This window comes from Trichechus manatus, unplaced genomic scaffold (assembly GCF_000243295.1).
Source record: "Trichechus manatus latirostris isolate Lorelei unplaced genomic scaffold, TriManLat1.0 scaffold00096, whole genome shotgun sequence".
Lineage (NCBI taxonomy): Eukaryota > Metazoa > Chordata > Mammalia > Sirenia > Trichechidae > Trichechus > Trichechus manatus.
In genome coordinates, this window is record NW_004444032.1 from 8,343,528 (window position 1) to 8,357,213 (window position 13,686).

Genomic DNA, 13,686 nt, shown 5'->3' on the forward strand with positions numbered 1-13,686 from the left:
TTCAGTATCTGAATGAAAGTAATTATAATCAGTCTATTTCAGAATATTTGCATCTACCACCACTTTAAACATAAAAAGTAACCACCAAACCACCATATACCGTATGAAATATAATCTTAGCAACTAAAATGACCAAGTTAGTAAAGAATTATTTCATATTTCTTTTAAAGACATCTGTCCCATTTTTAAAAAGTTCCCTACATTAGTCAACACTAGGATTTATGTAGAGATTGCCTAAATACTTGCTGAGTTCAGATCCTGATTTCAATACTTTGTTTTGGTTTAGCACCCAAACCAAAACAGAACAAAAGAGAAAAACAACAAAAACAAAAACTATTATAGAAAATACTCTATTATCCTCTGTAAGTTTCCTTCAAGAAGCAACCATTTCCTGCTCTAAAGCAGATATTTTTAAAACTGAAGCCAGAAACACTGTAACTATTATTCAAGACTACTTAAAACTATATACAATTTTTTTAATTCAGCTAATGTGTGGTTGACAAGGCTTACGGATAAACTTCAGCTAATGAGAATACACTAAGAGGTAAAATAAATCTTTTCTCAGAACAAATACAGAAACAGTTCAGAGACCTACAAACAATAAATGGATACAGGGAAAGAACATGGTACAATAGAAAAAGCAAAGTCGAAAGACTTAACAGTTATTAAAGGTTGACTTCTTCTGCCACGTAGTAAGCTCTGAACCTTTAGTGAAGTCACTCTCTATTGGTACAATAACTGCCCAGGCCAAAATGAATTATGAACATAAGTAAATTAAGAAGGGGAAGACAGATTAAAGAGAAGAAATAAGACCCAAGTGGAGAACACAGGTTAAAGAAACAAAATATTCCAGATCAAGAGCATAAACAGACCACATGTGGTTTATCTTCTTTTTGAAAACCCATAAAAAATTTTATAAGGGATATGAAAGTATGAATCTATAATGATATAAAGTATGGGAAGGGGCAATGATGGATGAGAGATTTCCAAGAAAAGGTAAGTTAAATGCAGGGTGTGGAATGAGCACCCACTGCAGCACACATGAGCTTGTAGCCTGCAGCATGGAAGGCCCAATGTGCCTTACTGAACACCAACAGGCTCCAGGCCTGGAAACACCTGGTTCATTTGGGGTTAGAGTGAATCACAGAATGGAAAACAAGTAGGCTGATCTGAAGTCCTACATGGATCAGTTGATACCTTCCTTCCAAGTCCCTCTACCCTGAACACAGAATGCCTAGCAGCCACGGGTCAACCCTAACTCTCCCCAGATAAGAGATCAGAGTGAGGTTCTTGGGAAAAACTAAAAAAATTAGAACTAGAACAACTATTGTAAACACTGGTGCCCAAGAACAAAGACCTTCACATAGCGGCAGTTAGGGGTTCCCCAATCTAACAGCTGACTCCCTGTCAGCTCAACCTAAACAGTACAGCAGTTGACAGACCTGCCCCACTTACTCAGTGCTCCAAATCAGCTTTTTTATTGCCCTTCCAGTAGTTTACAAAACTAAGATAAACAGCAAAATAACACTAGATGAGACAGATATTTCAGGGAACAGTGGAGAGCTTTCTATGCCCAGAGATATTCAAAATGATGTTATATCCATGAAACAAACAAAAAAGGACATTTAGAAAAAGAACAAATCAGAGAAAAATGAATAGCTTGAAAATTAAAAACATAACTGCCAAGACTTTTTTTAAAAGTAAATAAAAAGTACCATTTGTTGAAGAGACTGTTCTTTGCTCATGAATGGTCTTGGCATACCTGTTGAAAATCAGTTGGCCAAAGATGCATGGGTTTATTTCTGGACTCTCAATTCTATTCCATTGGTCTATATGTCTGTCCTTACGGCAGTACCACACTGTGACTGTAGCTTTGTAGTAAGTTTTGAAATCGAGATGTGTGAGTTCTTTGTTATTTTTCAATACTGTTTTGGTTATTTGAAGCTTCCTGTTATATACAGAGGAACCCTGGTGGTGCAGTGGTTAAAGCACTTGGCTGCTAACCGAAAGGTCAGCAGTTCAAACCCACGAGCTGCTCCGTGGGACAAAGATGTAGCAGTCTGCTTCTGTGAAGATTTACAGCCTTGGAAACCTATGGGCAAGTCTACTCTGTCCTACAGGGTCGCTATGAGTTAGAATTAACAGGACGGCAGTCGGTTTGGTTTGGTTTTTGGTTTGTTATATATACCCGGTCCCTGGGTGGCGCAAGTGGGTTGTGCTCAACTACTAACTGAAAGGTTGGCAGTTTAAACCCACCCAGCAGCACCGTGAAAGAAAGGCTTGGTGATCTGCCTCCATAAAGCTTACAGCCAAGAAAACCCTATGGAGCTCAGTTCTATTCTGTAACACATGGAATAGCCATGAGTCAAACTGACTTGATAGCAATAGGTTTGGTTTTTTTTTTAGGGGAGTGGGCTGTATACATAATTTTAACATACTGAATGATGGTAAAATGTTATTGTATTTTCATGGTTTAGTTTTATAATATATAAATGGTACCAATTCAAAATTTTATAAGTAACACTGATAAAAATAATTTTAAAAAATAATGTGGAATCTCTATAAATACCGGTAAGAAAAGAAAACAGGGTATACACTTTGTAGAGATTGCTGCCACCAAAATTTTAAAAGGGATATACTTGTATATGCATATCATAACCCTGGAAAGACAGGTATAATAGTGCTAAAAGAACTTGGTTCCTGAGGAACTGGGTTGTGGGAGACAGGGTGGAAAGGAGTTTTCCTTTTCACCGAATATTCTTCTGTTCTTTTTGAATTCTTCTAAACTGTATATGCATACTGATTTAAATTTTTTAATTTATTAAAAGATCAAACTCTCCATTTTAAATACAGAACATAATGTTGTATCTTCATGTGGACTAGGAGAAATTTTTGGAAGAATGACACCAATGAGTTTTCATTCACTCTTCATCCCCTCTGTGGGTTCCCATGTGAGCCCTGGCACCTATATGAGGAAAAACAGCCGGGGGGGGGGGTGCTATAGCCAACGTGGCAGTAAAACAGTGCTTGCTTGATGTGGTGTTAATTGGCCCCACGGGGACCACTTTACCCAAATGAGTTCATCAACTCAGGCAACATATGGTCACCTTTCAAAATTCTGAAGGTTGATTAAATGGTTTACTAATATTTTCTTCTGCATACTATTTATATGTCAACTCTTTTAGGGTAGGTGAAGGGGGAATATCAGCTTTACTGATTAGCTCTGACTTAAATGTCAAATGGGAAGAAAAGAAGAGAAAAACTGCTATAGTAAATTTTGGGGATAGCTGCATTTTAAAACATTAAACCCTAAAGAATTCATATATGGATATGTGAAAAAGTAATTCCTGATAAAATAAAATACAGAGCAATTATTTCTTTTAGAACCTTTCTATGTGACAGGCGACTGTTCTAGTCAATCAAAATGTAATTTCCCCATAATTATGAACAGAGTGAAAAGAACTGAGGAAATATTTAATAGGCAGAGGCTTATCATGATGATGGATAACTACTGTAGAAAATTCACCTATTATTCTCCTACAGAATGCAAATTTGAGACAGACTCAATAAAGGACTCTGACTCACTTGAAAAATAACTGTTTACTCTGTATTAATGAAAGAACCTATCATATAGCACAGGAAAATTATTTCAGTTTGCCTCAAATTAGAAAATATTTCAGAAAGCAAAATGGCCTACTGAGTCCAGCATTAAAATATTCATGAAAAGAATACCTTCAAAGAGACTAATAATTGTAAATGCTGTGCTCAACGTATGAATATACAGCACTCCAAGGAAAAATGTTCTGAGGCCTAGGAGGTGCAAGATTTTCCAGCTAAACAATGACTTCAGAAAATTCAAATGAGATACAAAGCCAAGATCACATTCTTCTTGCTAATTAGTAATTACTGCTTCCCATTCCTCTTTCAAGTTTGCCTATCATAGCAAAAGGTACCTATCAAATTTACAGTTAGTTATTCCAGTCAGACATGGGAGTCATCCCAGTTACTTTCCTTTAAACCCTAATTCAATCAGTCGCCAAGTACCAAGTTCTGTTAATCAAATGTTTAAATATTTCATGAAACCATTCCTGTCTGTCCATCTTTTTTCTTTCTTCCCTAGTCCAGGCCCATTTCTCTTCCCTGGATCATGTCATGTTTTCCTAACTGAGCCTCTTCTCTGTTCTTGTTCACTTCCCCCATCTTTCTCTCCACTTTACCTTCTATACCACCACCAAAGTGGGATTATCACAATCTAATTGTTACACTTCTCTGCTTGTTGCTGTTCAGTTATAGTAACCTCATGTGACAGAGTGGAACTGCCCCATAGAGTCTCCTAGGCTGTAATCTTTACAAAAACAGATCACTAGGTCTTCCTCCGGATGAACTGCTAGGTGGGTTCGAACCACCAATCTTTTGGTTAGCAGCTGAGTACTTCACCATTACACCACCAGGGCTCCTTCTTCTCTACTTAGCCTGTAGGATTTGCCTAATGCTACAGTTTGACACTGGAGAAAGGCTTTCCAGGAGGCAGCATTCATATCTTAGCTCCCACCCACCAGATGTCTTCCACTTCAAGCTCTAGTGATAACACTACTTTTCTTCCACTGGTGAGCTCCACTCATTTTCTGAGGCTCAGCTCAGGTGGCCTCTCCAGCTTCCTGAATCCTCAGGTTAGACTAAGAGACCCTCATACTCTCACAGTACCCTGACCAAATAGCACTTAACAAGTTTTACTGAAATGCTTTGTGTATGTGCTTATATCTCTCATTAAATTAAAATTCCAGGACAAGAACCATGTCTTTGCAGCTTCCAAAACTTTACATATGCCTTGGAATGTAGCGGGTAGTCAAGAAACTGAGCTGAAAGGAGCTGCCATATGCTATAAGGAAATAATCCGAGTTGAATATGTAATTCAATTAAAATGCATTCAGAGTTCTTGTCAAAAATGTACACCATAAAAAAAATCAGAAGGTTGCATAAAATATGAATGTAACCTAAAACTTTCAATCTGCCATGTATGGGGATAAATTTCTATTACAAGTGATAATTTGTTGAAAAAAATAAATTTTTACTTATGTATATACCCTGTGTCATTTCTAAAAGAATTTGAGATAAGCTTTTTTTTTCCCCTCAAATGCCATAAAAGATGTTTTAGAAACAACTATGTAAATATGTTTGCTTCTTCTTCCCAATAAAACATTCAATAATGGAAAATATCTAAATTTTCTCTCCTTCAATTGGTAATTCATAAACTAGCTTTTTCTTTTTTTCCCTGTACACTGGTTTTTAAAATATATATTGAAGATCTTCAGAAGAGCAGTGAAAGAAGTCTAAAAAAAATTCATGTTTATATATTTTAAAAGAATCACTTTAATTAAGCAAAAATACTCCATGCCAGAGTATACTAACGAAAGTTTTTTAATAGTTTAAATGCAACCAAATTATCACAATGCTTTAAAATAGTTAAAGTTGAGATGGCAAAGAAAATCAATTTAATGTAGAGGATGGACTAGAATAAGCAGCATCCCAGGAAAGTATAACTAGCAACTATTTCATTCATCACTCATGCCTATTAATTACTTAGTGCATAGACAACAGATTATCACTGTTTAGTCACTCCTGAAGCATTAAAATACTGGTTCAATTCAATAGGAAAGTATACAAACCAAATAACATATGGTAGTACCAAACTTCTGGCTCTCATCCTTGCTACTCAAGTATGGTTGTCAACCAACAGCACCGACAGCACCTGGAAGCTTGTGAGAAATGCAGACTCTCAGCCCTACCCCAGACCTAATGAATCAGAATCTGCATTTTAACAAGATCCTTGGATCATATGCAGGCATATTAAAGCTTGAGAAGCGCTGTTTTTGCTGATCTCTAAAATTTTCCCATGTAACATTCTAGCTGAAAAATCCTTGGTTGAAGCCTACCCATAGGGGTAAAACTAAGGATTAATTTTATAGCTGTCTTCTGTGTGCATTTGAGGCAAATGAGTTAAATACTAAATTAGTTTAAACCCAATACCAAAACTATCATATATATATAGATATACAGATACACACACATGTACATAAACACACACACCACTTGTATCTTTACATAATAATTATTTGGACTCATAAAGGTGGGAGATCACACGATTCGGTGTCCCTTCTTTATTTTCATAGAACTACATACTATTCTAGATAAATGAGATTTGGGATTATTTGGAAGCCTATCAAAATTTCACAAATTCTCTTTAGTCACTTACTTCACTATTTAATATTCAAGAGAATTTTCCCATTCACAGACTAAACTCCTGAATTTCTATCTTTATTTCATTTGTTATTCTTCCATCGTTAAAATATATATTGAAGACCTTCAGCAGAGCAGTCAAAGAAGTCTAAAAAATTATCCTTGGTGACAATTCTGGAGAACCTGGATCAAACTGGACAAGAGGCCTTGCCGTAGAGAACATCTGATCCACAGGACAGTCTCAACACCAACCCAGGGCATTGAACCAGGCCTTTATTTTCTCAGCAATGACCCCATGCCTGGTACAGAGAAGGTGCTCAGTAAATGTGGGTTGAATGAACTGAGTGAATAAACTTGGATAGAGAAAGACAGACATATCAGAGCCACTCTCAATAGGCTTAAGGTACACTGTGAATGTATAACTACGATGAACTACGTTCAAGGGGTTGGTATGACTTAACAAGATTTGGGTTCTAGATTATCTAGAATAAATACTATTATCTTATTACAAATAACAAACATATCCAATTCTATAATTTACTATTAAATATGTATACTTAAATAAATACTAAAGGTTAACTCAAAGTAGTCTTATTCTTGTTCAATGGTTTTTTGTTTCTGTTTTTTTTTTTTTTTTCATTGAGAGCCTAGTATGTGCGGAGGAGTCCTACGTGGCATAAACAGTTAAGGACTCGACTACTAGCCTAAAGGTTGGTGGTTTCAAACCCACTCAGAGATGCCTGGGAAGACAGGCCCAGTGATCTCTTTTTGAAAGGTCACAGCCTTGAAAACCCTGTGGAGCAATTCTATTCTGCACACATGGGGTCGCCATGAGTCAGAATCAACTCAACAGCAACTAACAACAACAACAGTACGTTTATAGAGCCTTGAGTGGCATAATCCCTGCCCTCAAGAGAATGGATAAATGAATGAAGTGGCTAACAGATCTTTGGTATGATCAGTTCAGACAGGCCTGTCAGAGCCAGTAATCTGGACTCAGAGATGGACACACAGATTTGTAATATGTGGTCCTAAAACAAGATCTCCAAAGTCACAAAATGTAATCCCTGTTCCTGGAGATCACAATATAAACATAAGTAATATTAGAAACAAAGGAGATTTTAAAAATATTTCAGGGTATAAATATGACTAAGTATAGAAGACATGAAATGATGCAGTACCTCTAGCTTTACAAATTGTCCTTTTATAGGAGACTTCATCTTAAAAAGGAGCCCTGGTGACACAGTGGTTAAGAGCTTAGCTGCTAACCAAAAGGTCAGCAGTTTGAATCCACCAGCTTAAAAACAGTAGGTCTTGACTTAATACTTCCTTCCCTAGGACATCAATCTGAAAACTGTAAGATGCTGAGTTTGAACCAAAAGAGAAGTTGGGGTAAGTTACAAAAGCTGACTCAGTTTTCACATTCAGAACATGGCAGCAGGGGTTCTTTCCCAAATGGCTGTTTAGCAATGAACAAGCATAATCTGTGACAAAGGAAGTCGAAGATTTAGGTCAGAGTGCAGAGCAACTTCTAAACGGCATGCTCACTCATACTGACAGAGGACATTCAAGAAATACACTCAAAACTAAAGATTAGAGATTTCCAAATCCTTAAAAGAACAAAATATCCCCTCACCTTTAAAGCCAAGTAAATGTTACTTTTAAAATACGTGTAATATACAAGGTAGACATTAAAATATAATTACTATTATTGGTTAAGGAGCCCCTGGTGGTACAGCGGTTAAGAGCTTGGCTGCTAATTGAAAAGTCAGCAGTTCGAATCCACCAGCCACTCCTTGGAAACCCTATGGGGCAGTTCTACTCTGTCCTATAGGGTCGCTATGAGTTGGAATCGACTCCACGGCATGGGGCATTATTGGCTATTGAGAGGGGAAATTCACCACGGGCCCTCAGCATTCCTGCACTCTTCCTGGGTGTACCAAGAATGCAAGGCACTAACCTCTCTCTACCTGGCCCATTTCTCAGGGTTGTGTTTGTAGCAAGTAACCCTGAGGTATGAGATAACGTCTTCCCCCAGACAAATGGCAGGACTGCTTGCTCTCTGCTCTACAGGCAGTGGACACCCAAGCTCAGTGTTTCTCTCCTGTAATGTAACCTCTGCGTGTACAGGCATCCACAACGGGCCCTCTGCATCGCCCAGGGCGGGAAGGGGAGAGGACCAACACAAACCAACACAAAGGTCTGCCTACTGCTCTTCCTCAGTCTTTGAGTAACAAAATCCTTTGTTTCTGACCCCGGAGTTCCATGTTTTCTGCCTGCATCCATGAAACTAGCTTGTTAGCTTGTGTTATTGCTAGGTGCCTTTGAGTCAATTTTTGATTCATAGCAACCCAATGTGACAGAGCAGAGATGCCCCATAGGGGTTTTTAGGCTGTAATCTTTACGGAAGTAGATCACCAGGTCTTTCACTCACAAAGCCACTGAGCGGGTATGAACTGCCAACCTTTCAATTAGCAGCTGAGTGCTTACTCGTTGCACCACAAGGGCTCCTTTGTTAGCTTGTAACCAAACCCGCTATCAGATCGATTCCAACTCATAGTGGGGGACATAGTAGAACAGCCCCATTGAGTTTCCAAGGAGCGCCTGGTAGATTCAAACTGCTGGCCTTTTGGAGGGTAAAATCCAAGACCCTGCACAGTTCTTGACACTGACACTGAAGAAAAATCATTTTTTATTATTAAGATTTATCTTACCGGATCCAGGTTCTTAAACAGCAGGATGTCTTTGCAAGCCTCTTGCAATCTATTTCTTTGATCATCAGTTTTTGGATGTATAATCTAAAAAGATAGCAAATTTAAAAACAAAGCAAAACACCGTCATTAACCAGTTACTTTACAGATTCTCATAGAGCACAAAATCTCCTAACAAAAATTAGCAAGATGTTAGAAGAAAGAATTGCTAGTGCTGAGGTTCACTTTAAGTGACTAGTAATTACCATATAACTATCAGGCCACTAAGTGGGGGAAAGTAATACAATTTGTCTAAAGGGGATAGTATACATTCATCAACATAGCACCGACTATTTTTTTTTTACCAAGGTGTTAGCAAGTTCATTATGCAAAGGTCTATGACTGGCTGGAAAGACTCCAAAGCTCCTAGCCAGTGGAAAGAGTGCAAAAAGACACAGGTTGCAACAGCTATGCCAGAAATCTAAGAGACTGCCTTTATTCTGTTTCTACTGAGTATATTAACACTCTCTCAGGGTGTAGTTCTTTCCTCTGAAACTAGATAAAGTCTCTAGAAGCAAGCAAATTCTTAAATGCTCTCCCACTTCTAAAGACTTTTTTTTTTCTGATGGACTTGGCATGATCCTGCCTCTGGATGAGAGAGCTCCGCTTCTGGATAACCAAAGCTGCAGCAATATACCCAAGTGTGATTTTTATTATACTAGAGGCCACTGTTTTTCATTAAAATTTATCTCTGATTTCAGGATACAAATCTTATTTATTAAACATTTATTTAGCATTTACTGTGTGCCGGGTACTATTTTAAGGTCTTTACAAATATTAACTCATTTTATCCTAGTTATAGACCAATGAATAAGGTGCCAATTTAGACTCAAGAAAACGAACCCAGCGAAGTAACTTCTCCAATAGCACACAGTTCATAAGCTGCAGAGCTGGGATTCATCCCAGGCAGGCTGGGTAAAGAGTTTATACTCTAAACCGAGAAGTAGCGAACTATGACCTGTGGGCCATTATCTGTTTATGTATGGCCCCGATCTAAGAGTGGTTTTATATTTTCTTAATGACTATAAAAGAAAATCAACAATATTTTGTGACACGTGAAAATTATAATGTCCCAGTGTCCATAAATAAAGTTTTATGGGAACACAGTCATGCTCATTTATTTATATATTATTTATGGCTGCTTACAAGCTACAACAGCACAGCTGAGTAGTTGCAACAGAGACTGTACAGCACAAAAAGCCTAAAATATTTATTGTCTAGCCCTTTACAGAAGTTTGCTGACTCCACTCTAAACTACTAAACTCTGCTGCCTTTCAATCAAGAAAATGAGAAAATGGATTAAGTAAGATTTACTTATTTAAAGAAAATATATCTATTTTGTTAAGCAAGAGAAATCTGTATATTTGTCCAATCTATTTTCCACAGAGCTGAAAGTAATCTTTTTAAAACTTAAATCAGAACACTCATTCTTCAGCTTAAACCCTCAATGGATTCCATCACACTTACTGAGAATTCAGTCCCCACTCCTTCCATCTCCATCCTCACCTAGGCCAGACAGCCCACACACACCTGTCTTCACTCAGAACCTCAAGCTCCTGAGCTCCTCCCCATCGGACAGCCTTTAGGCAAGCCTGAATGCATGCCCATCCTTCTGGTCTCAACTCAAGGAGACTTCTCCAACCATCTACATATACATATTATTAGGGAACCTTGATTTTTTGGAGTTTTGCTTTAATTCCCACATCTTGTTTCACTGTCCTGTTAGTACTTCATATTTTGTAATTAACGAGCCCTAGTGGTGCAATGGTTAAGCACTAGGCTGTTAACCGAAAGGCTAGCGGTTTGAACCCACTTGCGCACTCCAAGGGAGAAAAGACCTGGTAATCTGCTTCCATAAAGATTAAAGCCTTGGAAACCCTATGTGGCAGCTCTACTCTGTTCTACAGGATCACTATGAGGCAGAATCAATTCAAAAGTACACAACAAGAACAACAATCTTCTAATTATTCATTAATTTACTTGCTTGTTGTCGGCCTCTGCCACTAGTCTCTAAGCTCCATGAGAACAAGGATTTGTCCATTTTGCTCACCACTGTATATCTAACACCTAGTACAGGGCCGGATATGCAGAAGGCACTCCAAAAAAACTTTTATGCAGTAATAGAACAAAGAAAGGCTCCATTTTTAAATCTGTCAGCTCTTCTTTACCAGCTTCTACATGTTAAAGGATTCCAACTAAAATTCAATTTGTTATTTTTCCAAAATGAGTTTTAAGTACTTAAATTTTCTTTGAATTCATATCAGCTAATAAATTCCTATTTGTACTAGTCTAAGAGATTAAGAATTTTGTGATACATAGCTTCCAAAAAATAATATAAAACGCCCAAATGAAATGTTACCTTATCAAAATACAGTATACATTTTCCTCACAGACATTTTTGAATATCAGTTTCAATCGAATTAATTCTGAAATCTATAATAATCATTCCCAAGAGCTGTGGTGCAGTTTGCCTTACAGTTTCTAAGACAAAAAACAGTACAGTTTCTAATAACGTGTTTATAGGAGAGAATACTCAACCTCTAATTGAGAATCTAAAGCACTTTATTATAATTATTAACATATAATTAATACAGTAATTACAAAAACATCCATCAAAAATATCCAGAAGAGTAACTTGAAAGATTAGATAAGAAACTTAGGGGGCAGTGAGTTTATGTTAATGAAGAAGGAACAATTAGGATAAGGGGGGTGAGAATGGTTGCACAAGTTGAAGAATACAATCAATGTCACTGAATTGTCCATGTAGAAATTGGTGAATTGGTATATGTTCTTCTGTGCATATTGTCAACAACAAATAAAATAAATTATTTTAAAAAATATATATCTAGAAGGATGCTGCAGGGGATAACTCCTGGGGTGAACACCCACCTGCAAAGATTCCTCCTTCTCTAGCAACTGCCCTCATTTATAGGCGTGGTTTCCCAGGAGGCAAGTTTGGACTTCTTGACCCTGCCCCCACTTCCCCACCCAGCCAAAGCTGGGTCTTTCAGAAACTCTCCTGGGAAACTGGAATTCTGAAGTGAGAGACACGGCAAAAAGGATAATTAGTAGATAGCTGTGCCCTTTTCAAAGACTATACTTTTAAGTCCTGCGCCCCAGAGATGGGCTGGCTCCTGCCTGCTAGCTAAGGCTTGGGTCATTTTTTAACTCTAAGGACTAAATTTTTTTCTGAGCAGTGCATCAGACTCTTCTGGGAAGCATGAATCTTCCCTTCCTTATTCTGTCTCTTCTGGCCTTAGGTGTAAGGAAGGTGGTTATAGTATAGCTAGAATTGATATGGAAGGGATAACATTAATGATAATATTTTTCATTAATTGAGTACCTAGGATAACACCATATTTTGTGTTATCTCTCTTTCTTCTTTTACCCTAACCCGTACAAGAGAGATACTAATATTTCAGTTTTACTGGTGGAAAAAATGGATGCTTATGACTTGCCTAAGGCTGAAATAAGAACTTGGCTGTCCTGCTGCAAAACCATACACTCAAACGAATCTTAACTGGTATAGCTTCCCTAACAAAACTTAAAAATTAGTTCGAGTAACCCAGTCAAATCATTTACCTACCTTATGGACAAATGGTATCTAAAATTCCTTTCAAGGCCTAACAGTTTTTGAGTTTAAGAGTTACTGTATATTGTTTTCAAATCGTATTTTCAAATATTCTTTGATTTTTATTTTTACTGAGTTAAACTGGCACATCCAACCCATCTAAATTACGAAGTATTGTTATTATATAAATATACACACAAATATAAAGAATGTATGTAATTTTTAAATGTTGCCCATTGTAGTAGCTGCTAGATACATAAAGTACGATATGCGGGGTCTAGTTTTTCAGACCACACGGAGTAGTAACAACATGCCACACATTAGTAAAGATATCTTGCTCTTAAGGTAAAAGAATTTTCAGTGAGGTATGAAGAACAGAGGTTGGGATTTGTGAACTTCATCAAAAGAATTTAAATTCTGGTAGTAAGCACAGCCAGAATTTTCCTTCCAAGGGAGGATGGTGAGACTTCATCTCACGTACTTTGGACATTTTATCAGGAGGGACCAGTCTCTGGAGAAGGACATCATGCTTGGCAACGTAGAGGGTCAGTGAAAAAGAAGAAGACCCTCAGTGAGATGTATTGACATAATGGCTGCAACAATGGTCTCAAGCACAGGAAAGACTGTGAGGATGGCGCAAGACTGGGCAGTGTTTCATTCTGCTGCGCATAGGGTTGCTATGAGTTTGGAACTGACTCATCAGCACCTAACAACAAGAAGAAGTGAGAAATTAGCTCCCACAGCCATGGTGCTGGGAGTCTCCATGGGTTCAGGGGTGAAATGGGATCTCCTTTAAGATCTTCTGCGTCATAACACTCTTTTCTTTTACCACTGGATTTTAGATATATTTAAGGGAGCTTAATGATGCAGTGACTTAGGGATATAGCACCTGCCTTTCCACATTAAAACTCACTCTTATTTAAATATTTTTTCAGAACCACAGAAATCTGTTTATTGTTTATTTATTTTTTAGAAGAAAAAAAGGGGGACTTTTGCAAACTATGTACTTGTCTTAGTTATCCAGTGCTGCTGTAAGAGAAATACCACAAATGGGTGGCTTTAATAAACATAAATTTATTTTCTCATAGTTGAGGAGGCTAGAAGTCTGAATTTAAGGCATTGGCTCTA

The 13,686-nt window shown here is 37.6% G+C and overlaps 1 protein-coding gene across 1 annotated transcript in view; it reads right to left on the reverse strand.

The window, feature by feature from the left end:
* PRKAR2B (protein kinase cAMP-dependent type II regulatory subunit beta) overlaps positions 1–13,686 on the reverse strand; it is a 101,297-nt gene that overhangs the window by 20,937 nt on the left and 66,674 nt on the right. Inside the window, exon 4 of the mRNA XM_004382602.2 lies at positions 8,952–9,035. Coding sequence (XP_004382659.1) covers positions 8,952–9,035 — 84 coding nt within the window. The remainder of the gene's footprint in view (positions 1–8,951; positions 9,036–13,686) is intronic.